Raw genomic sequence first — 26,377 nt, forward strand, 5'->3', positions numbered from 1 at the left:
TTTTCGCTTTTATTGCCATCTGTGTCACATTAGACTAGCCAAGAGCCTGGCTCGTAACTTTACATCTGATCAGCTGTTTTGTGCAAACTACTGAGGCCACTTCTACTAAAGGTCACTAGAAAAAACGTCCAATATTTGATATGACATCAATGACAATTAGCTAGCTAGCTAGCTCATCAGCAAACAATAACCTTTATTTATCCAGGCAAGTAGTTAAGAACTTCTTATAACAGCCTGGCAGGAGGCAAGATAACAGACTGGCAGGAGGCAAGATAGGCTACCTCCTGCATGTGGGAGAAAAATAGTTCCATTCTTAAACCCAGTCATAAACGTATAATTTCAAATTAATTAGAGTATTCGCTTCCCGCACATGTCCCACTGTTATTGACACTATAGCTGCCGAATCAGATTCAACAAGTAGTAAATCCCTTTCCGGTTGACACATTTCTAATGTGATTTCTGGTTATTGTCGTTGTGTTTTTGGGAGTTGCAATCGTGGTTTCCAATTTGCGATTGTGTTTTCTCTCTTGCTGTTATGTATTCTGTCTTGCATTTGCGTTTCCAACTTGAAGTTGTGTTTTCTGACTTGCTGTTGTGTTTGAACTTGACGTTGTGCTCCGGATTTGCCGTTGTGCTTTGCACGCGTCGGCCACCGTACCCTCCGCTATCCTTTCGAGAGCGAGAGAAGGAGGCGTTCCCTCCAGAGCTCTCTTATCACCAGAGTTCTGTTATGGTCCGCAATAAAGGGACCAGTGTGGATGTCACCAGTTTGTTTGGACATTTATTAGTTCTGTTGAGTTTTCTTTGGTTATTTAATTGTTACAAGTTGCAGTTCTGTAAAGCGACATTGGAGATTTTTTTGAGATGTGAATCAACAGTAGATAAAAGGTTGTAATGAATGGAAGTAGACCAGACCAACTTAAAATAATATCTTTCAATATAAATGGGGTTCTCAATCCTATCAAACAATCTAAGATTCTCACCAAATTGAAGAGAGAGAAAGTTAATGATCTGAATGTGCGTCTTAACCCTAAATTAGACTCATCAAAACTACATAACCAATACCAATGCAATTTGGCTTGGCAGATTCATTATTTGATGCAAGATACTGGGATTATAGATGTATGGAGAGATTTATATCCTACAAGCCGGGACTACACCCACTATTCCCACCCACACAGGGTTTATTCCAGAATAGACTATTTAAAAAAAAAAAATGTATTAATTTTTAAAAGGGATAGACATAGGATAACTGATTGTGGTATCGGAAAGATTGATATTTCAGATCATGCCCCACTATTTATCTCCCTTCAATTAGGTAACAGACCAAAATATACTCTTTGGAGGTTTAACTCAAATATACTCAATATAGGCTATATAACCCTCAAATTAAAGAGAACATTAAGACAGAGATTGAGACATATGGAGTTGAATGATAATGGCGAGGTGTCTCCGTCTGTACTTTGGGATGCAGGAAAAGCAGTGTGGAGGGGGAAGATTAATTGCAGCAGTTTCTTTTCTGAAGAAAAAAGGCAACAGAAGCTCAATGTATTAGAATTCAAATTGTAAGAACTTCAAGAGCGACATAAACGGAAGGGCAGAGTTTGCAACTGGTGGCAAATCAATGAAAGCAATAGCAAGAAATTTAAGGAAACAGGAAGCAGATTCAACTATATACAAAATAAGGGATCCAATATCTAAAGTACTTTACCATAAGCTACCTGAGATCCAAAGTAAATTTGAATCTTATTATAAAAATCTATACTCTACCACAGGGTCAAAATGACAGAGATTTATTCCTTCTTGCAATCTGTTAATCTTCCCTCGGTCACTGAGGCTCAAAATGAAGCCCTTAGGTCAGAAATAACAGAAGAGGAGGTACACCTAGCAATTTCTAGACTTAAGGTTAATAAATCACCTGGTGCAGACGGATTCACCTCTGAATGGAAGGCATTTAAAGAGCAACTCACACTGGGTCTACTTAAAACATTTAATTGGGTTATGGAGAATGGTGAATTACCGCCTTCCTGGAGAGAAGCTATCATCTCCATAATCCCAAAGGAGGGGAAGGATAGAAGGGAATGTGCATCATATAGACCCATTTCGGTCCTTAATGTTGACTATAAATTGTATACTTCTATAATGGCAAGGAGGATGGAAAATTTGCTCTCAAGGCTCATATCTCGTGATCAAACAGGCTTTATAAAGGAAAGGCAAACACAAGATAGTATACGTAGAACTCTCCATATTATGAGACACATACATATTGAAATAAACCCGAACCACCCAATAGAGGGAGGAGCTGCTTACTGGGTTCCTTAGCGAATAACGCTACCACCTTTTTTAACCGGTGAGGTCCGGCGTCAGGGGTCAGAACACACACCACACAGGCTTTAGAAAAAGGACATGCTTTATTAATTATTTGCTCCAAAACGCCAACATCAGCATGGCTCGAGACGCTCCCCAACTCCCCTATAGCTGCCCCACCCCCAGGAGCTCCGGGCTTAAATTATGACACTGCACTCTCACTGCAAAATAATATAAACTGCACTGCAAAAGAATATAACTGCACTCTCACTGCAAACGAAACATAACGTGTCAAACCAAAACTCCAAAACAACCGGCCTGCCACACCGGCCGAACACAACCATATAGGGAACTCTGCCCGGTAACCACGGCTCACACTGCCCACACAGGTGACTAGGACCCCTCGCCCCTGGTAGGCCGCTCCAGACTATAAGGTGGCAGGTTGCGCTGTGCGCCCCTGCTGACGTTTTTATTAAAACCCCTATAACCCTTACCCCTAACACAAGACGACACAACATTAAACAGACTGTGGTTGCATTAAAATAACTTAATTCGCCAGGCGACGAGACCCCCCCCTGGGGTCTGAGCAGAAGCACCGTGCCGACCTGGGGCCTCATTTATAAACGTTGCGTAAGTACAAAAGCGTGCGTAACCCATGCTGAGCAACTTTCTACGCAACTTTCGGTATTTATAAAAAACGAGCTGAGCGATAAGTTGGCGGAAGGTGTGCGTAACTCTACGCACACTTCGACCCTCCTTTAACTACGATAAGCACGTTTCTGGAGAAAGGTGAAAACGCGACTCCGATGGCAAAGAGATGAAACTCGGGAAAGTCTGCGAAACACATGACATATTGAATAATAAATACATCGGTCGCTGCAAGAAACCCTCCAATGTGTCACACAGTTTAAACGGAATCAATCGCCATCGTAGCCTAATCACGAAATAATGTCGGCATTGCTTTGGATGTGTCTGTGAATTGACCCATTTGTGTCATAATATAATGTTATGTTGTAGGCCTATTCATTTATAGGCTATCCCGAGAAGCATCACGTGCAGTAGCCTATGAATAAAAGCCACATATTACGTTGATAACACAACACGACACGAGCCTATAGGCTTATCATAGTAATGATTCCGTATGTCGATAGCCTACAACTATAAGGCCTATACCGCACCAAACAAATGTTGCATTCGGCGTTGAAGTATATTTATTCAGTTAATCATTTATTTAGTTAATTATTCGTATGTTTAATTATCCACCTATTCATTCGTTAATGTATTTATGTATTTATAGCCTATATTTGATTAGGCTTTTATGTAAACCCGAATGACCACTGAGGCAAGCCGCAACAATGATGTTGAGCGCTGAATGGAAATGTCCTACTTGAGGCAACTGTAGGCTACATTAGGCTATATTGTACATCATCATATATCCTCATATTGTCGTATGATTGTCATGTAGCAGGCATACGAGGAATGTGGGCCTAAAAACGCATGTCATCCCAATGCTCACATGCCGCTTTGGTAGAATTAGCTGTGCGCAAAACAGCGCATGGAGTTGATGCGTCTCCAAGTTGTAAGAACACAAGGGAGCAAGTTAGATTATAAATTTGCCGAATCGTCATGTGTGTAGCAATAATTACCCTTTATAGAATCACATGAAACTCATCCATGGACCCCATATATTTACAAGACCTCGATACAGGCACTGATATAGCTGGATTATAGTAGGCCATGACGCACGGGGCCTTGGATATGCCGGGACTTGGCACAGATGTTCTAATATGTGCTTGGCTATCCCGCAACATCCATTAGAACACGCAGCTTCTATATGCCTACAGAATGTTTTGAGAAAGTATGTGAAATGCATGATATCGCGGAAAATACACAAATTGGCTGCTGCAAAGAACCCTCAAATCTGTCGTACAGTTAAATTGGGGATACTTGCCTTAAGTAGTCACTATAGGCCTACATGTTTGCATTGTTATGGATGTCATTGTAAATTGACCCGTTTATACGTTGATAAGTTAGGCATTTTATTCATGGGCCACCCTGTGAAGCATTAGATTACGTGCAATATAGATCCAAACCCCATTACCCATGCAACAACACTATAGGCTTATAATGATTATCAGTTTGGATATAAGCAGCCACCTAATAAGGCCTACCGCACTAAAGGAATGCCAATATAGCCTGCATGATAGATAATTCATTATCTAACAGACCACTCAGGCCTAACAGGTGCTCTTATCAGTCGTGCACATGTGAAATCATCGTTCCGAAAAGATACTTTTGCGGCGTCTCTACCTCGTTGACCAATACCTCCACCTCGCATCGGTAAAATGTATCTTTCTCTTTCTGCCTTTTGCACTCGGCTCCATTGTCGTTGCATATGTATAGGCGTATCACTGACCATTTATAGGCAATTGTGGGCGTTAATTGGGGTGTGATCAGAACGCGCGTTCACGTGCGCCAAGTTAAGTGTTGATTGTGATTTATAAAGGGCAGCTGGCGTAGGCATGCCTGAGTGAACACGGGTTGTGATACGCAGCGTTTTATAAATCGGAGATTTTTTGTGCGTATATTTTAGTAATCACTTAGCTAAGCTAACTTAGTTACGTGGATTCTACGCAATGTTTATAAATGAGGCCCCTGGCCCGTGTAGCGGAGAGCCTGTGGGGGATGTCGACCCGGTGTGCGAACTAGGGGCGCCCCTTGGCTATAGGAGCGCTCCCAACCAGTGGAGAGCGGCCAAATTGCACCTGCTAAAACCCGGCCCTAGCGCTGTCTGGCCCTATTAGCCCAATTCTCCCCCCCTCTCGCTGTCTTCACCGCCGGCGGCTCTAAATCACCGCGAACGGCTCCCACCCCCCAATACCGGTGCGGACAATGCGGTTACAATGATCTGGTTCTGTACATGTAGCCTATCTGTCCCGTCAGACCGCTAGCCGCTCTCCCAGAGACCCGCTCAGCTCCCGGCTCTGTCTATTTATGCGTTACCAGAGTCTCGGACAGAGTCCATGCGCGGGCACAGGTGCGGTTCATCAGTCTAATTCGGGGAGCCTGAGCCTCAACCCAACTCCTCCCCGTTTAGGTTTACCACAATATACATAAAATTAATCAATCATTGAAAGTTTGGGTTTCACAATGATTTTATTAAAGCGATTAAATGTATAGGCTATATAATGAACCCTCTGCCAGAATTAAAATGAATGGTAATTTGTCAAATTCTATCTCTTTAGAGAGAGGCACAAGGCATGCCCCTTGTCACCCCTGCTCTTTGCCTTGTATATTGAGCCACTAAGTCAATGGGTTAAACAGAGTGACACAATAAAGGGTATAGGTATAGCAGACACTGAACACAAAATTTCCCTTTTTGCTGATGATGTTCTGATTTATCTTAGTAATCCTTCATCTTCCCTTCCTGCATTGATGACATTACTCCAGAGCTTTGGGTCTTTTACCGGCTACAGACTGGATATTCAAAAAACACAAGTACTCTCCTACAATTATGACCCCACGCATGACATTAGAAAACAATACAAATTGGACTGGCTGGATTTCAATAGGCATTTTCTGTGGTGTTTCCATAACAACAGGACAGGTCGCGCTAAGTTACCTCAGGACAGGTCGCGCTACCAGCACGCGGCGCGCTTGGCACACGCTTGGGGCTGCCTAGGCAACAAAATGAAGAGTTGGGAATCCTCCGTAGGCTAGGATGTCCCATTTCACAAAACGTTTACATCCGACCTGGCCTGAAGGACGCGACCTACGTAGACCGCGTAGGCTGCGACCTAGGTAGGAAGCAACCCTTGAATTGGGACAGACACATTGAGTTGCGTCAATGCGACAGTGAAGCTGTGTTTGTTTGTAGGTTAATAGCGCTCTGCTTCTCTCTCCCAAGATCCCCGAGTCGCGGGGCAGTATGTGTGTGTGTGGGTGTGCCATGGATGTATTAATATTAATAGGGTGTGCGCGCTCTGTCACTCTGCATAGCAGCGCAACAGTTTTTCCCTCCCTCATATGCACGCAGCATCTTCGAGAGGACTGTAGCTAACCTGAGATGGCTACAAGTACAAATGTCGACCGTCCACAGCTTGTCGATAAAGTTGATGCGTGCAGCGAAATCTGGCATTATTTTGCTTACATAGCCGACAGTGAGGGCAAGCCCACGGACATTACAAAGCCCATCTGTAAACGATGCTACAAATCTATACAAACCAAGGGAGCCAATACGATCAACCTGGCAAAGCATCTTGCAGACAGACATGCCGACTTACACAAACAATTCAAAGAGTGACAGGTTAGCTAATGCCCAATAACGTGACCAAGCCCATCTTTACACTCCTTCAGTCACAAGAATATACACAGATGATCAGAACCGCCACCACTGAGAAAAACACCCTCCTCGATCACGTTTTCATCGCACGACTACAGCACTGTCTCCAATCTGGTGTACTGCAAACCTACTACAGTCATCACAATCCTGTGTACTGCGTATTAACCTTCCACATGTCGAAAGTATGACCTTTTACCTGACCCACATCCATCCATCAAAATGTACATGATCTTTTCAATAATAAAGTTTTACAACTTAACAAAAATTAAGCCAATTTATATGAAGTAAGTAAGTAACCTATTTGAAGCCAAATTATACAAGCAAACCTTTGTGGAACCTTTTGTATTACAGCATAGTTTAGATTAAAGTATTAAAGTATTAGATTTAAGTATTTACCCGTAGATTAAAGTGTAGATGACCAGTTTAACAAAGTATAGATTGAAAGAGGATAGTTTAATAGAACGTACTGTAGTTTGACAGAGCACAGTTTAATTTACCAGAAATGTACAATAATCTCAATGCAAACAAAGTAGGTGGGTCCTCCGTTGCAGCAGGCTTCACCACCTGGCCTGCTGCCCCAGACTCACAGAGTGAGGGAGATAGAGGCTGGGAGGGCGAGAGGGACGGACGGAGGATCTCACCTCACAGCAAAGAGGTTGATTTTGAAAGAGGGGCTCGGACCCCAAGAGTCCAGACACCTGCCTCAGCACAGAGAGGGACTGCCAAGCCTGTTCCCAAACTGCCATTCGAGGTGGAACTTTCCCCAGCCCAGGACAAGCCCAAGTCTGTACCTGCAGACCCCAGACGATCAAGAAGTCGTTTCAAGGTATGGTATCAAAATAGAAAATGGTGTTTTACTGTAAATCATTAAGGCAAAAGAGCTGTGCGCACATCCAACCTTAGTAGGCCAGGTGCTGGATCTTGGAGTACATACGTGAGAAGAGGAAAGATCCGCACACTGATTCTCCCGGTCCACTTTATTGAAAATATCACAACGTTTCGACCCTTAGGTCTTCATCAGACAACTTCAAAGCTTCAAAGGACAGGTAGCAGGTATATATAGGCTGAGAGCCTGTGGCACCAGAAGTCTCCATTCCACCTACAGCTACAGCTGCTGGAGATGATCCCTACAGGTGCATTAACAGTGTTGCTCTCACTGGCTCTTTCTCTCTCCTATGCATTGGTGTACAGTTGACTTGAAGTTAAGGATGCTGGGGTGCAGATATGGGGAAGGAATATTAAAGGGAGCCACAGACTGGGAAGGGTTGGAATGTGTAGATTTGATGGGTACCCAGAAACAATGCATAGATATTGTAATAACCAGAAGAGAGATGCCTATAAACCTGAGTTAATGTACAAGCTTTACGAGCTCATCTTCCCTGATACACCAGTTGTTGCTTTGATTCTTTGAATAAATACTGTTACTTTTGAGGAAATACTTTGTACAACTTTTCAAGAAGTTTCTTTGTTCTTTGACTTTGAGAAGTTTGATATCTTTGAAAGACCTTACTCACTAAAGAACCCATTTGAAATTGAAGTCTTTTCCCTCCACAAATACAATTAACTAGCTATTAACATAGCTTAACATTAATAATATTATGATATGATATACTCCTATGAAGCAGTACATTAAATTCTTCATTTTCCAGGAGGGTGACCAATTCAAAGACACGTGTGTCATCTCTTTAAGGGAAATACTCACAAAGACCAATGTTATTGTTTGGACCAAATATCTTTGTCTCTGTAATTATCCCTCCACTAGTACTTTGCTACCATTAAATTATAACCTTTGGATGGTTATGTTAATGTACAATGAATCTGTTTCATTTGCAGATATGGCAATCTGCTGGACAAAAGCAATAAGCCAGTCTTTTAAGATGCTTTTCAAGTATCCTCCATTTTTGCTATGTGTGGTGCTACCCAGTTATAAAAGAGCTTGCCATTCACTGTCTCATTCTAGCTACAGATTTGTGCTGAAAGGAGACGGTGTGGACAGTGGCCTCAGAGAAAAAGCTATCGGGCTGCAAAGTGGCTACATGTCACATGATGACCCTCCAGGATATCTCCCGCCTTCCCCCTTTAGACAAGCATTGTACTGTATCACATGCTCACACTGTACAGTCACTTGCTGCTTTAAGTTCATGTTCAAGTTTATTGTAAAGTGTATTAGAAATACAATGATATGCTTGAGCTCGGCTCTCTTTGCCTTAACATAGAACACACCCCAGCCCAACAAAAATATTACATCAACAACAATGTACATTACATATTACTGGTATCAGGGATGTTTTGAAGGGCTCACTCAAAATATAGTTGGAAGGGTAATGTTGTTTCTTCCTGTCTGCAACTGGATTAACTGTTGCCCATCTCTCTTTTCCAAACACAAAAGGGAAATTGAATCAAGAATTTCCTCACTGAACGAATCACACATTGATTTAATGAATAAAACCTGGAAGTTCGAACGGGATGAAAAGGGGTACATGATCATCCAGAACCTCATAAGGCACTACCCGACATGCTGCATCACAGACAGCCAGGGCCAACCCCTGTCCTGGATCCTCCTGTATGACTACTGTGCTCTTGGTATGCTGTTCACTCAGCCTGAACACAGAGGCAAGGGATAGCCTGGCTAGCACTAGCGAGTTAGCATGCTTTAGTCAGAAATGGTAATATTTGATTGACTCGCCTAAAAGGCAATCGTTTTGTGGCACATTTGTGGATTTGCCATTGTCCAATCAAATTAGTTTAAGGCGGGATCTAACGATCGTCGTCTGTTATCATTCATGGTAGTGGCTAGTTCCCATAAATGCAGAGACCGGTCAACCCATAACCAAACCTAAATTTAACCCCAACTTTAACCCTTAACCCAACCATATACCTAATCCCAAATTTAACCCTAATCCTAATCCTGACCCTAACCTTAATCCAACCCTAAACCTAACCCTAACCTACCATAAACGGCCTCTGCATGTATAAGAAAGCCAAAGTCTTTGCCAGCAGCATGGCCCAGGAAACTCCATGCTCAGGGCTACCCAGTCTACTGATTCATAGAGGAGGAGTACACACTGTCCTATAGGCTCTTTCAAGACCTGGGCTTCACTGAGGATCCCTCATACAGGAGGGATTTGGTTTGTTTTTAACAGTTTGTGACACAGACCCATGGAAGAAATAAACAGATTCAATGTAACTTAATTCAAGTAAGTGGTACTTAATGTAAGTAAAAAATACAGGAGAAAACTTTTTTCTTGTATAATTTTTGTAATTCAAATATCGACACTGGAGTGTGTAATATGTCATTGTCCAAATGTAACCACATAGGCATAGAATGTCATATAACATATTGTGCATTCTTGGTATGGCATCTATTACCAGTATTGTAATGAAAAATGTGATATCCCATATCACTGGAGCACTATTGTGCGATATCTTTTGATTCCAAATTGTAAACACAGTCAAACTGTAGCTGAAAGGAAGGCACATTGCTTTATAATTGTATAACTGAATTAAGAACAATTCAACGTTTTGACAATGAGGCAGACATAATGGGCGTTCTGAGTTTTGAGTTAGATAGGCTGATACTGACATCAGGTGGTGAAACCATGGTACAGTACACTTCATCATCAAATATGCACTTCAGTGTGTTCCTCCAGTCTTGAAATTTGTTCTTGACCTACCCACTTCCTTTAATGGTTGGATGATGGCAGAGCCCAAAAGCGCCTTATTAACACGGTGTACCAAATGTTTAAGGGCAGGCAGTGTGATTCCTTCCAGTTAATCAGCCAAAGTGACTGAGGTCACTCACTTCCTCTCTGTGTACTCCTCCAGTCGGACCAGCCATCTCTCCCAATAACGCAGGACCTGCTCTGGGCTCATTAAATGAGGGTGGGCTGGTGATCCATCCTTGTAGGCCACCACTATCAGTCCATTTTCCACCTACAGTACAGGGAGATACGGTGGATGACATTAGGCACAGGCAAAAAGAACGAATCTAGTCATTACATGGAGATTGAGGGCAATGGTGGTACATGCTCTTATTCACACCTGATAACTGTAGTTGTCATCGTTGTTCAAGGCACCGACATAGGCCGCCACCTGAAGAGGGTTATCATACGTGCTGTTGAGGGAGGGTTTAGGCTTCTCTGAGGTCTTCCAGTCAATCACGCACAGTACACCCCTGAGGACAAAATCAAGAGTATGAGGGAACAGAAGACTAGAAACATGAAAGGAAAAAAGTCACTATAATAACAAACAAGTAGCCTAACATCTTAGCGTGTCTCCATTAAAACCAGATATACTTTTCTTTTTTTTTATACCTGTAGTAGGCCACACAGTCCACTATACCCCGGTAACCCAGAGTCCCATGCTGTACAGCACTCTCAATGGCTCCAACTCCTCTGACATCCTCCAGTACGTGGCGGATACTCTCCATGTACCCCTCTACAACTGGTGGACATTCAGACGCCGTTTCAGGTTCTGTGTCCTCCACAGGCGCCCCGTCTACCAGTGCCAAAAAGTCCTCCACAGCTGTGTGGAAAAGCCTCCCTTGCCTGAATAGATCTAAGACAAAAACATGTTATTAAGAGAGAATTGATGCAGCATGTCATGACGATATGCACACATTCTTACAGCATCTAGAGACAGTATTTGTTTTGTTCTAAATTAACCATATATATATTATTATATTCCATTCTCCAGAAGCATAATGTGTCCTTCCATTGTTAACCTGATGATGTATGTACAGATCTATCTACCTTTAAAATCGAAATGCAAGGAGTCTCTGCAGCCTCTACTAGCTTGTCTCATGGACATAAAAACCTGGATGGACATTAACTTCCTGAACTTAAATGACAAGAAGACAGGTCAAGATGTTTGGACATCCTGCTCTCTTGGGTGACTCTGTTGGTGCTCTGGGCCCCCTAGCCCCCAAAAATGAATATAAATAAAGTTTGAGATGAGTTATAGCCACTACTAGCCTACTTACTTTGAGTGTACTCTTTGAAACCCTCCTCTCCCAGCTCTGCAATCATCCTCCTCCTCCATCTCTCCAAGATGAGCACTTGCTCTGGAGACATTGTCTGCTGAAGGATGCGGGTCACACTAGGGACTGAGGACATGCCTTGATCTCTCTGCAAAGTGATTCGTGTTGGAGGTCCAAGCCCAGGTTCATAATTCCTACTAGGGTTCAGCAAAGGATGATGGATCTTGGGTGCAAGTCTTTGAGAAGGTATTTGAGACTTTACAACAGGTCCGTAGATGTGCATATCCTCCTCTTCTAGGGTCTCTGGGGTTTGGGAATTGACTCTCGAAGAAACCACCGTTTTGAGTAGTGAGGAATAGCGCTCACTGTCAACGGAACTATATGGACTGGTTTTCTTACGAGCTCTGCATGAGTGGGACGTGGAGAAAGTATTCACAGAGGAAGATGTATAGCCGCAGTGGGAGGCCAGCCCAGAGACTAGTCTCAGTAACGTTAGTTCCCCACGCTGGACACATCTCAACGATTGGTAAATTAACATTCTTCTAGAAAGTTGCAGTTATCTAACACGTTTCAATGAACACACACTCTACAACATGTGTGTACAGTCAAACACAATTAAAACACTTGGACAAAACCATTCTTAGTTATCGGAATAATAAACTACAGTATAGTCTACTAGCTGGCTAGCACTAGCAAGTTGCTTGAGTCGGAAACGGTCATATTTGATTGACTCACCTAAAATGCAATCGTTGCGTTTGTGGATTTGACGTTGTCCAATCAAATTATCTTAAGGCGGGATCTAACGATCGTCATCTATTATTTTTCTTGGTAATGGCTAGTTCCCATAAACGCAGAGACCGGTCAACCCATAACCAAATTTAATTTTAATCCTAACCTTAATCCTTCACCCAACCCTATACCTAATCCCAAATTTAACCCTAATCCGAATCCTGACCCTATCCTTAATCTAAACTTAAACCTAACCCTAGCCTTAACCAGGGTATAGATATCTTCATGAATTACTGCCGTACACACATGCTATGCATTACCAATTGTTAAAGCATAGTGTATTTACCTGATGATGAGGCTTTTTTATCTTATTATTTTGCATTATACACATTACATTAATTGCCAGTTTTATCAGACAGCTCGGTAGGGTAGTGCTAGCTAACAGTTGGGAGACAGGGCAACACACTGGTTTAAATTGTACATAGGCTATATCATCCACACCTCCCTCTGTGATAAACAGTTTGCTTAGTTCATTCCTCACTATGCTGAAAATGTATCGTAGTGTATTCATACCACTTTGTTCATACTGTTCATTCTGTATATCTTAGCACATTCAAACCTACCCTTACTGTTTTTCCCTCAGCCTTGTCATCACTCCCCCAGTCTCTCCATCACTTCACCAGCCTCTCCATCACTCCACCAGTCTCTCAATCACTCCACCAGTCTCTTCATCATTCCACCAGCCTCTCCATCACTCCACCAGCCTCTCCATCACTCCACCAGTCTCTCAATCACTCCACCAGTTTCTTCATCATTCCACCAGCCTCTCCATCACTCCACCAGCCTCTCCATCACTCCACCAGTCTCTCAATCACTCCACCAGTCTCTCCATCACTTCACCAGCCTCTCCATCACTCCACCAGCCTCTCCATCACTCCACCAGTCTCTCAATCACTCCACCAGTCTCTCCATCACTTCACCAGCCTCTCCATCACTCCACCAGCCTCTCCATCACTCCACCAGCCTCTCCATCATTCCTAATCCTACAAATGGTAAGTTGCTATATCACATTTAATATGAATTATGCACTAATAGTATTAGGTGCTACATAATTACACAGACATGGCTTCAAGTCATCCCATTACTGTTCCATGTGCTACTGTAGGTAAGAGGGCAGGTCCCAGTGGCATTCTACTGACAACATTACTTTGTTATGCTGTCTTGAATTTAGGGTCACAACTCTAAACAGCAAGGCACACACATACCCAGTTCTGAATTGCCTAGTATCAACCTAGTGGTGCAAAAACATGTATCCTTTAGCTGTTTAGTGGGGTAATGGATGTTGAGTGTAGTATGAGTTGAGTTAAAATTGAATATTGAAGTGTGTTTTTGTATGCTAGGATGGTGGTGGCAGGTCCAACTCTGCCTTTGAAGATGTGTGGAGCAGCGACGAAGACTGATGCTTGCTTGTGTACCTTAGTATTTAACTTCACTACTCACAGGGACAACTAGGGGCCTCAGAACATATCCTGTGTGTGATCAAGGACTTTGAATGAAGAAAAGCAATTTATAAACACTGCTTCTGGTGTTATATAGTAGATATACTGTACACCTTCAAAACATAGTAATAGTTGACATTGTCCAGGGAAGTTCTCAAATTTCTACAGGATTTTTATAACGTGAATAATGTTTTGGAGTGACCTGTACACTGAGCTGAACACACACACGTACACACACACATACTTGTATGTTTTGGAACTTTAGGTAGCCCCACGACAATACATCCATGCCCACGACACGCGTTACTTCCGCATTCCACGATTACAACAGAAGTGGTGTCGCAACTCTCTCAACGGTTCTGTACCTAAACGGCCTCTGCGTGTATGGGAACTAGCCATTTCCCTGTCATATGACAGGAAGAAGAGCGAAATGGGTCAACAGACAGTACGAACCCACTCTGACAGCTAGCTGGCCTGGCGAGCCTAAGATATACATATTTAAAATACTTTAAAATACTTTTTTATTGAGACAAGAAACACCTGTCACACTTTTCACCTTTCTAATCATGACATCTTCCCTCGATGAAAGTGAAAAAGAAAAGGTAAGTTACTTATAGTAAGTTATTTTTAGCTAGCAATTATCTTGCATTACAATAGCCCTAGCTAGTCTAGCTAGCTGGCTAGTGCTATGCAGACAGGCAATATTTAGGCTAACGGCTAACTAGCCGAATAGTTGGCATTGGCAGCATCAGGCTCTCTGTAGGACAGTGCTTTGTTGCAACCAGTCCAGACTCCAGGCTTATCTCTTTGGATAACTTATTGTGTGCAGTAAATCTTGTGGACAAGATTGATTGCTTTATTGATTGATTGTTTAATTGTTTTGAGCACACTGTTTTGAACACTAGCTGTCTTAACGTTGTGTTGTGGAATGTTAGCTATCGACACTGCTAAACTGCACAAGACGGATCAAACTTTATCAAACTATTGTCCATTCTCAAAGAATCTCAAACTTAATGCATTTTGATTGACACGGTTCTGAATAGTCCTAGCTGCCAAGGTCTATGGATTTTACTCAGTTGTGAGAAGAATTCTTTCTACTCTGATGTGTAAAATGAATACTTCCTTGAGATGCTATTTATGAGACTGATGTCCACCTATCTCATGCAGTTATCTTGTCCATCACATTCAATACAGATTAGTGAAGTATGTTGTTGACTTTGTTACTGACAATGAGTCACAGGCTGTTGTTTAGGAGTCCCATGTACATTTCTTCTCAGCCCAGAACTTTAAGGTGAATCCATCATTCCTTGGTATTCTGACTAGCTGTGTGCTATGTGTTCTTCTTCCGTAGGCACGCTCTGTGTCTGTGGACCTCAACAGCGATGCCTCGCTCCTCATTGACATTCCTGATGCACTCTGTGAACGAGACAAAGTCAAGTTCACCGTCCATACCAAGGTTAAAAGCTCACCCGAAGTGTTTCGGCCCAAGCAAAGAGGTTGTCTTTATATCCAGTGCTTCAACTACAATATTACTATGAACGTTTACATTTGGTATGTGATGCTGTTTCCCCTAGACCACACTCACCTCCTTCCAGAAGCCGGACTTCTCTGTTCCCAGACAGCATGAGGACTTCATCTGGCTCCACGACACGCTGGTGGAGACTGAGGATTACGCTGGCCTCATTGTACGTCTGGAGTTCATCCTACACACATGCACACCGACATTGGCAAACATATTCTTAGTATGAGCACTGTACCCCCCCCCCCCCTTATTATATGAGGGGAGTGTTTGATGAAGGGGAAGACTTTGTAGTGTCTGTTCAGGGCTGTAGGGTCTCTTTTAGGGCCTGTTGTAGTGTCTGTGCATCGGAGAGTTGTAAAGAAAAAAAGCCGTCCGGGAGAGCTCTTATCAAACTCCCTCCCGGTGTCTCTCTTGTCTCATCCACCATCACCTCTGCAGATTCCTCCAGCTCCCCCGAAGCCCGACTTTGAGAGCCCCAGGGAAAAAATGCACAAACTAGGGGAGGGGGAGGCGACCATGACCAAGGAGGAGTACACCAAGATGAAACAGGAGCTTGAAGCGTGAGTTTTGCCCGTCTTCACCAAGCCAAACATCACCAAGCCAACCATCATATTTCATATTTATTTAACAATGGTATCAGAATTAATCCAAGATGTTGTGTTTTTATATTATATTAGGGCTGTCAAATGATTAAACAATTTAATGAAATTAATTACATGTCCTGTAATTAATTAATCTAATTAATTGCAAATTGATTGCATATAAATCTTTTGCTGGCAAAAGCCCCCAAATGAAGATATTTAAATTCAAAGATATCACATTATTGTGGCTTTGTGATTGTGATTACTGACCTACTTCCAGGGACCCCTGCTTAGAGCGCCAGTAGGCTACTTCCATTCTTGTCATCTTTTCCGTGTCATACAGCAGGTGGATTTTTGTAACTACGGTGCCTCTTGAAGGCGGCATGCGAGTTGCATCAGAGGAAGCAAATTGCTTCCTCTGATGCAACTCGCATGCCGCCTTCAAGAGGCACCGTAGTTACAAAAAAACGCTTCCATTAAGCCCTTGTCCTCTACCATTTAAATTGGCCTGCAGTCCACAGCAATCCACTTTGCAATGGAGTTTGTCAATTTTTCAGAGGTAGACTTGTTCATTTGGAGCCTGTTCTTAGTGAGTGTGGGTTGGTGAAATCCGCTAGTAATGGGGCTGACAGCTGTTAGCATGTTTAGCATTGAGATGATAAATTAGGATTGAACTGGTCCGATGGTATGCAAATTCTTTCTTGCAGATATTGCACATGACACTTTTATTAACTGTCCCATCTGGGAGTTTTTTTTTTTTAAAGTAAACTTTCCTTTCAGAGGGCCAAACAAAAGTCTGATTAACCGCCTCCACAAGTTTGTTTGAAGGCAAAGATGCTTTTGTGTCAATGCTTTTGTGACGACGTAGCCTACGGGGTCATTCAGGTCCAAATTAAGTTTGTCGCCTCAATAATGTTAAATCAGGAAATGACGCAACTGTGCCACCTACAGCTGGACGAAATCGATGAATGCGATTAATTTGCGTTAATCTTTATTAACATGTTAATTAGATTAACAATTAATTATGCAAACATTAACGTTTTAATAAAGATTAACACAAATGAATCGTATTTATCAATTTCGTCCAGCTGTAGGTGGAACAGTTGCGTCATTGCCTGATTAACATTATTGAAGCGATTTTTCAATAATATAATATATATATATATGTGTGTGGGGGGGGGGTGCGCTCTGTGTACTGTGAAGAAACATAAACATGGTCATTGCAACCAATGACTTGAGTTTTACTGTGTGTCCAGTGTATGAACACTTGAACCAACACCTGAACAATTGAACAACTTGCCTTTACAATAGACAATAACAATTTACTCTCTATAATGTCTAGTTGCGTACCTAGGACCTGGAATGAGGAACTGATTAGTGCTGATAAGATATTGTAGGGACAAGCTATAAGAATTCCAATGTACCTATACCTATTTCTGTTCTATTTCATTCTAAATGTGTGTTTTGGTCTTTCAGCGAGTACCTGGCGGTATTTAAGAAGACTGTCCAGGTCCACGAAGTCTTCCTGCAGAGAGTATCCTCTCACCCCGTCCTGAGCAAGGACAGAAACTTCCAGATATTCTTGGAGTATGACCAGGATGTGAGTCCAACAGACCACATGTTTTCCCAAAACTAACGTCCTTTCCTGGCCTGTCATGTGATGGGGGGCCTAGAGGAGGAGAAGTTGGTGGGAGGAAGGATATAGGGCGCCTGTGACACACGCATCCTGCTTAGTTCAGCTGGTTAGGATGGTAGTCAAGTCAGCTAAGAGAGTTATGACAACCTGGGAGGTATCGTAGTATTTTGGCATACTCAGTTAAGGCTTAATAAGACTATGAATGACCTCAGCAGGACATGGTAAATGGTAAATGGACTGCACTTATACTGTATAGCGCATTTATCCAAAGCGCTTTACAATGAAGGCCTCTCATTCACCTATTCACACGCACATACACACACCAATGGCAGCAGCTGCCATGCAAGGTGCTAGCCTGCTCATTGGGAGCAATTTGGGGTTCAATGTCTTGCCCAAAGACAATATGTCGTTGGGAGGAGCAGGGATTCAAAACGGCGACCCTACAATTATTGGAAGACCCGCTCTCTCTTGACCTATAGCCACCCCTACGACATGACACATTGTAATGGACTTTATGAGATTCATATTGTTTTCTTTCTTGAGGTTTCCTAATAGCTGTATTTCTCTGTTGGTCTGTTATAGCTGACCGTGCGGAGGAAGAATGCTAAGGAGATGTTTGGGGGATTCTTCAAGAACATGGTGAAGACTGCTGACGAGGTCATCATCTCAGGGATAAAGGTCTGGCTTGTGCATTTCCAGGATGAAGATCTGTTTGTGTGTGTGTGTGTGCGTGCGTGCGTGTGCGCGTGTGCGTGCGTGTGTGTGTGTGTGTGCGCGTGCGTACGCGTGTACGTGTGCGCGCGTGCGTGTCTTTGTATTAAAAGTTGTTTTCTTCTAAATACAATTTTCATTCACATTCATTTTGGTTTGTCTGTTGCAGGAAGTTGATGACTTCTTTGAGCAGGAAAAGACTTTCCTGTTGGATTATTTTGGCAAGATAAAGGATTCAACTGCCAAAGCAGAGAAAATGACACGCTCTCACAAAAGTATGCATAAGCACAGAGGTTTTTAATCACTTCAATAGTATTGCTACCGTTGAGCATTTTGGGGGAAATTTGCGTTGATTGTGCTTGTCTCTCTGTTTAGACGTTGCCGATGATTACATTCACATCTCTGCCACTTTGAACAGTCTCTCCGCTGATGACAACACAGTCCTTAAAAAGTGAGTGACTGGAAAAAACGTAATGGAAACAAACATATTACATGTGCATAAAACGAGATTCTTGACTGTGAATCGTATGCTTATTATCTGTGTTCTCCTTTTAGGCACCTTGAGAAGTTTGCAGACCTGTTTGAGAAGCTTAGGGTAGAGGCCTCCATTCTTTCCCGCTCACATCCAACACCTTTCCTACAGATTCTTAAACACATGGATGTAATCACAGTCTCATATGCACAGCATAACCATGTGTGTGCTATCTTGTGCATGGTGGCATTTGTGTTCCTGTCTCCTCCTGCAGAAAGTGGAAGGTAGAGTGGCATCTGACCAGGAGCTGAAGCTCACAGAACTGCTGAGATATTACATGAGGGACATCCAGGCTGCTAAGGTTAGGCGCTGGCATCTTACACTCCCACGTCTGAAAGACCCAGCGCGCGCAGACGCATTCGGCTGTTGCCAGGTCTGATGTGGTCAGGCAACTCTACCAGATAAGTTGAATTTGCGACGTAACTGAAACGAGGTGGTGGTTGTGTCTGTCAGGACCTCCTGTACCGACGAGCTCGGGCCCTGGCCGACTACGAGAACTCCAACAAGGCCCTGGACAAGGCCCGGCTGAAGAGCAAAGACATCTCCCAGGCGGAGGACCACCAGAAACAGTGTCTGAAGAAGTTTGATAAGCTCTCAGAGTCTGGGAAGAGAGGTGGGTGGGTGTGTGTGCACAATGTTTGTTTGGTTTACTGGTTTCTGTTATGGTTACAGCGTTTCGTTTCAACTGCTTTGCCCTTCTGCTCGCAGAGCTCACCAATTTCAAGGGGAGGCGCGTGGTGGCCTTCCGAAAGAACCTCATAGAGATGGCAGAACTAGAGATAAAGCACGCTAAGGTGAGAGCGCTGGCACACTGCCACTGGCGTGCACAGTCTCTGTTAGACGGGGATACTTTAATAGCGTTGTGTATGCACCGCGGTGATGTGTCTGTTTCTTTGACCACCCCCAGAACAACGTGGCTCTCCTGCAGGGCTGCATTGATCAACTCAAAAGCAACTGACCGGTGGCCGGCCCTCCCCGCCCACCACCAAGTGACCAGTCTGTGAGAAGGGATCTGGGAACCCCCTCCCCTTCCACCTCCACTCCCTAACCACAGACAGATGCCACTTCAGAAACCTGCACAGGAGCCGCCTTCTGTCTGTCCCCCATGTTTACAGATACCTTCTCTCCTCCCACACCCTGTCCTCTCTCTTCCATGTATCCCGGGGTCCCCAGGGGGACCTGGGACTGCAGCCGCCAACACACTCATGATCTTCCTTGCATCTTTTTTGGCATCATGGATTATATTATCGTTTTTTCTATTTTGTGTGTGCTTGCATTTTCCTCCATGTTCATTGACGCAGATGGTGGACTTAAGCGTTTACTATGATGTTTGCTTGCTCAAAGGCACACTTTAACCCTTCGCTTCTTTGCATACGTGTAAGCAGAGACACCAACAATAACTAATTAGGCAGAGTGGAGTTTTGAATTTCTCACTTTCAGAGTGAGACTCTCAGATTGCGTTTTTTTCTCCTTTGTTTTCTCCTTGCATAGCCAGTTACGCAACCACTCTAATGCTTATGATTCATTGTTGACATGCTGACAGTTGACACTTTTTGTGCTTAGTAATGGAAGATTTTTAGTGATGAAATTCTTTAGAATGAGAAGATGCGGTGATTGGGAAAGAACTGTGACAGACTAGTGCCTACTGACCAGATAAAGGTCCTTATGCTCTGCGTTCACATAATAACAAGATTGGAGAGTGACCAAGCCAGATTCCACTGAAGCACTGGTGAACTACTCTTTGTGGTTAGGAGGAGTGGAAACAGCCTCCTACACATAGGAATGGCTATACCTCAGGAATGGCAGCCTGACATCTGCTCAGATTCCTTTCAGACAGTAATATCTAGGGCCAACAATCCCTTTTCTCTGAAGATGCACACTCTTGTCGACAAGATCCACTTTGTATACAGTACGTACAGTTTTCTCTGCCCTAGGTTCTGCCTAGTCAGGCCTGCTCAGTGGGAATGTTCAGTGTGGACTGGAGCCGTTGACATGGTCAGTGAAGTCCAGCCGTGTAGCCGTAGCTGACCGTGTGACAGCGAGTCATCAGGTGGAGGTGTGATCTGGAGGCTGAGTCCACTCTCCTTTCCAGCAGTTGTATTACGTTGATGCATTGTATTCTGTATAGTATCAAAAGTGAGTACTAAGCAATAGACTGCAAGGGAAGTTACACTGATACTTCTGGCCTGTGGACAGTCATCACTTTGGGCACTTATTCAGATAAATATGACATTTTGTCTCAAGAGCTGCAGCCTCTGCCCGTAGCTATTTTACTGCTACACTTTATTCACCAGCTATTGGGTGCTTACTTTAAACTTTGTTTAAAGTGTTAAAACTTGGGCTGCTCCTACCTGACGGTGTTGAGACACTAACCCCTCAGTCTGTCCCTCACTTCCTTTGCGTTTGGAGACTTACATTTACCAGCTCCTACTGACGATACCACTGATGATGATGGAATCTACTAGCTTATTACCTGTGAAAACTCGACAATGGACCAAAAGGGTTCATAATATTGGACACAATTATTGAATTCCTGCATTGTTTTAGAAAAACTGATATTAATGTAAAAATGCACTATGAAGGTAAATGCATTGCAATCATTTCCAAGCCCATTGAGGTGTTAAGAGATAGTGTTTTTGATAAATGAATGTATTTCTAATGGATTGCAACTATGTGACTGGGGTTTTACATGGTGTTTTTTTCTTACAGAGCATCTGCATTTTCTAAATTTGCAATAATGGCATTGAATAAATACTTTTCCAAAATCTTCACCGATGTTATTCGTTAAATTGAATTGGACAGTAACGTTCTTGCTCAAGCTCAAGTAGGTTTAGATGCCACATTTAAGGGGGGCCTACAATGTACGATATAATGAATTGCGTACATGAGAACTTCACATGTATGCTAATTTGCTGTTTTTATTGAGTGACTTCATGCTGTGCTCTCAGCATGCGTGACTGAACCACGGATCTTTAAATGGCTCCGCACTGGGTCAGCTCAAATCTATAGACCACAGGGACTGCAAGCACATGCTGTAGGTCAGGTTGTAGTTAATGTGCATTGGACCATGACTTTTTTGCACCACTAGATGGCGGTGTCTGCCCCACAGAAGTACTAGGAAAAAAGTCCTCTTACACAAGGGTACAATTTGCTTCTGTGTTCAGAATCAGAAGTTTTATTGCCATTGTAGTTTTTCAACATACTAGGAATTTGCTTTCGGGCATGGTGCATAACATGGAGACATTGGACAGGGTGCAGGGACGAGACAGGACAGCGCAAAGACAGGACAGTGCAAGGAGCAGTACAAAATATTAGTGCAAAATAAGATTTAATACAATGCAGTATATACATTGAGTGTGTGAAGTGTAATGTGTGTGTGAGTGTGTATATGGCGTGTGCGGCGTGATATGTGAGTGCAGTGTGTCCTATGTACAGTGCATTCAGTCGTCATGTGCAAGTGTCTCAACGGTGGCGGGGTACCTTCTCAGAGGATCGGATGACGCGCTGCAGTTTGGCCCTGTCTTTGGCTATAGCGGCGGAGTAGCAGATGGTGATGGAGGAGGTGAGGATGGACTCGATGATGGAGGTGTAGAAGAGCACCTGGTACTGTAGTCTAAATTTATTCAGCTGCCTCAGGAAGTAGGACATCCTCTGCTGTGCCTTCTTCACACATGTCAGGTTCATTAGACCAAATCAAATCATATTTTTTGGCTATGTCCAATTTACTGGTGCTGAAAGTTATGGTTCTAATATGAAATGCTTTGTCTCTGTATGAAACCAGAGATGTGTACTGTAGAATCTTGCAGCCTCCGCACACTAAATATAGGCCTTTATCAAGTACACTGCCAAGTAGATTTGCTGACAGGATATTTGGTATTTTCAGTGAGTTTGACTGCTACAGTTGCTGTTTGTGCGTGCGTGCGTGCGCATGTATGTGACTGTTGAAGTCATCGGCCATCATTGATCCTTACCTGAGACAGTAGTATTAAGGTGAGCTAAGAGGAAATGCCGGAGTGCTCTTGGGAATCACCGCCACCTAAGCAAACTCCACGTATTGTGCTTGGTGAGTGTAATTTAGCAACCCCCTGCTAAACAAACTGTTCATCATGCACTGCTCAAGCTAGTAACATATTTCTACTTGTTGTGAATGGGATTTTTAATGTTTATGGTCTGGTCCTCTTTAGACCTGGTCCAGGGCGATATCCGTATAGATATCGCCCTGGACCAGGTCTAGGTCCTCTTGTGCTTTGCCGAATGTTACGGTCTCTACCTACCTTCTGAACAGATCTCTGGTTTTTAAACAGTCTCCTCAAACTGTTCCGTAGGCTACCTCCGGTCATGAGTGTTTAGCCTACTAAAGACACTCAGCCTCATTAAGGTCATGGCGAGATGTGCTGTCAAACAGGGTCATCTATCCATTATGGGTGTGCCCGAATACGAATACGGTATTCAGATGAGTACAAATATTAGCTTTTTCCCGAATAGTAAATTTGTACGAATATTGTAAAAAAAAAAAAAATTGGGAGGGGGGGGAACAGTCAAATACTGTATGAGCGAGCGATACGCGCACGTTCTGTCTGCTTGTTGATATGACACGACGAGGGAGAGAGAGAGACGGAGGCGCACACGCTTGCCATCTCGCACCTGCTGTCTGTCTACACTCTAGACAACGCAGAGAGGGAGAGAAAGTTTGGAGCGCGCTGATAGTAGGCAGGCAGGCAACGAACGTAAGCAGCACCGAGGGCTTTTGTCCCTAGTTAACTGGTTTATTGAGACAGTTATTGGATTTTGTTTTCTTGTCGTAGCCTACCTGCTGCAATAGCCTATGTGAACTGTAGCGTTTGTTTGAGCAGAGGATCCGGTAGCTAGCTTGTTAGCTCAGTGTAGTAGGCTACCTATATCTAGCTAACACTAGCTATTTCAGCTACGCATGCTCAGCCTCTCACTAGCCTATACAATGTACGGCGATTTTGAAATATGAAATAATTATGAAAGTATATTTTAACAACTGAAACACAACTGATCAAATGTTTGATCCATGCCGTTCAGTTTTCAGCACAACAGAGTAGTCTAGTGTAGGCCTAGGATAGGCTATAATCAAAGTCCTTATATGTGATATAACAATAATAAACTATTTAAACAGATTTTTTTTTTTAAATAATAACAATAATTTCACTACAATACCCTACTTACCCATGGTTTAAGCACTGTTCAAACTTGAGTAGGCTTTAGGCCTACAATTAGGCCTAGTCATTTTCCTCGGCTTATTAGCCTAGGCTACATTTAATTTGGCTTTATGTCATATTTGCTGTGCAAATGCATGAGTGGTTGAATATGTAGCTTATAAATTGGATATTTGGGTTGTTGGAATATTGTTTATTGAACATTTGTATGTTCTTTTCGTCCATAGAGTGCGTTCTAGAGGCGAACGCTTTTTTGAACCATTTAGGCCTACGCTTTATTGTAGTGGCTCACACATGATCCTAATTTGAATAGACCTATATAATTTGTGTTTAATGGTTGTGCTGAAGCAGTGACATGATATGACCCCTCCGATTTGTTTGGAAAAGGAAATAGAAAGCAGAAACTTTGGATTACGGACTCCTGACAACTTTCTGAGTTATTTCTGGGTTAACAAGCACACAGTGTTTAAAAAGCCTTTAATCCATCGGGCTATATAGGCCTACAATTAAAACACCAACATGTTTCGGTTTTTATTGTAGCCTACATATGGATTAAAGGCTTTTTAACCACTTTTCCACCCAATAAGTTAATCAATTTGACCGAGCCCGTCCTCACTTTCCGCAGCTAAAATGCAACCGGTCCAAACTAACACAAACCCTACAACATAGGCATGTATTAATTTAGAGTTTAGTTTATTGGTTTGAGTGTAAAATGTTTATCTTTTTAATTATATTGATAGTAATACATGTCTATTGCTGGGTTTGTGAAAACCATTACTAGTACACCACGTTTCCTGTGTCACATGGTTGTAGATAATATATTATGACGGGAGAAATAGGGCTACTATAGCTGTTCTAGCAAAGTTGCTATGAGGACTTATATTTTGATTTAGAAAAATGTTTTTCAGTTTCTAACTAAATGTAGAATGTCCCCCAGTTAAGGGTGGTGGTGGGGTTCTGACACTTCATAGTTTGTTAAAATAAAAACATACAGGATGATAAGGAGGAGGAATTATACTTCATAATTAATGATAATAATAATAATAATATATATATATATAAACAGCAATTCTGATGTGTTGAAAGCACAGCAATTACAATGCCAATTCATATTAAAACCGTTTTGAACCGACTTCCGGTTTAAGCCCCGCCCGCTTCCGAATCCGAATAATTAGCTGTCAAATACATACAAATAGTGGGCTCCCGGCACACCCCTATGTGTGTATATGTGTGAGAGTACGTGTGTGCGTCTTCCCAGTATGAATCTCATGTGAAGTACAGTATGTATGCGCACACTGTGAGTGTGTCTTCCAGAGTAAGGAGCTGTGAGACTTTCTAAGCAAACCTTGCACTGATGTGAGGGCAGCAAACACAGACTGACTTTCTGACACACAAACCGACTTCCCCACAGGCTAACCTTGTAAAGAACACGTTCACCCTGTCAGCACCCAGGAGAGTGACTTGAAATGCCATATTGACATACAGAAAATTAAAGGTGCAGTATGCGGTTTGGCTGCAGAAGCACTTTTTGTTATATTTTTGGCAATTCTCATTACATCCTGACAGCAATAAATAAAGTGCTCTGACACTAAAATGAAATAAATCTGTAATCTGTGGAAGTCCCAGGACTAATACAGTAAACACGTCCAATCATTTTGAGTTGCCAACTTGAAATGATTGGATGTCCTAGCTCTCAGTCAACTGACCTAGCTAGTGTCATTCGTTTTCCCCCAGTTTGGAGGAGTGGCTTTGAAGGGAGGGGCCTTTTTGTTGATGGCATTTTCAGTCTAACAGGAAATCACAAACCGTGTAATGCCCCTTTACAGGATAAGTTCACTATTTTGGACTTTAGGCCCTATTCTCAGTCTGTTTTACATGAATGTGACACGTAGAGACGTATCATTTCCATGATCGCCTCAATATTGAGCTAGCTACAGTTCTGCATGCTCACACTGGGCTACAATGGAAGTCAATGGGGTAGTCAAGACATTGGAAAAAGTACAGTAAATGTGCTTTTCTGAAACAGGAGGGTGTAATCTTACCAGAAATTATGGTCTCTAAGGGTCAGGTTTGTGTAAAACAAACAGAGAATAGGCCCTAAAGTCCAAAATAGTGAACTTATCCTTTAAGTCAAGAGAGAATTCAAAGAGCTGTTATGATGAACAAAGAAATGGATTATGATCACTCAAACAACTCACCCATGGAAGGAATATACAGTACTGTTGATAGGCTACTCTATGATTTTCTATAATGTGTTGCCAACTCCAGCCTCTGGTCTGCAGCCTCCACCCACAGACATGACATGGTGAGTCACTGTGGCAACGCCATGCCTACTCACTCAGAACCAATGAAATCTC

General features: G+C 42.8%; 2 protein-coding genes and 1 pseudogene across 3 annotated transcripts; 2 read left to right on the forward strand and 1 right to left on the reverse strand.

The window, feature by feature from the left end:
- Positions 1-9,075: 9,075 nt before the first annotated feature.
- LOC311321358 (glycine N-acyltransferase-like protein 3) lies at positions 9,076-10,215 on the forward strand (annotated as a pseudogene). The gene is made up of 2 exons: positions 9,076-9,271; positions 9,650-10,215. The product of its transcript is annotated as a glycine N-acyltransferase-like protein 3 (transcript).
- On the reverse strand, positions 10,207-12,256 carry mgme1 (mitochondrial genome maintenance exonuclease 1). The gene is made up of 4 exons (XM_084452740.1): positions 11,631-12,256; positions 10,963-11,206; positions 10,691-10,823; positions 10,207-10,582 (listed from the first exon to the last, which is right to left on the reverse strand). Exons 1-4 carry the CDS (start codon positions 12,163-12,165, stop codon positions 10,448-10,450), a joined length of 1,047 nt encoding a protein of 348 aa, XP_084308866.1. The 5' UTR covers positions 12,166-12,256; the 3' UTR covers positions 10,207-10,447.
- A 2,050-nt stretch (positions 12,257-14,306) lies between these two features.
- Positions 14,307-21,574, forward strand: snx5 (sorting nexin 5). Its single transcript, XM_084449421.1, has 13 exons — positions 14,307-14,457; positions 15,207-15,311; positions 15,430-15,540; positions 15,816-15,937; positions 17,435-17,558; positions 18,177-18,272; positions 18,475-18,580; positions 18,681-18,756; positions 18,861-18,900; positions 19,052-19,138; positions 19,291-19,450; positions 19,546-19,631; positions 19,745-21,574. The coding sequence occupies exons 1-13, from the start codon at positions 14,422-14,424 to the stop codon at positions 19,793-19,795; spliced, it is 1,200 nt and encodes a 399-aa protein (XP_084305547.1). The 5' UTR covers positions 14,307-14,421; the 3' UTR covers positions 19,796-21,574.
- The last annotated feature ends 4,803 nt before the right edge of the window (positions 21,575-26,377 follow it).

This window comes from Borostomias antarcticus, assembly GCF_949987555.1.
Source record: "Borostomias antarcticus genome assembly, chromosome: 2".
NCBI classification, from domain to species: domain Eukaryota; kingdom Metazoa; phylum Chordata; class Actinopteri; order Stomiiformes; family Stomiidae; genus Borostomias; species Borostomias antarcticus.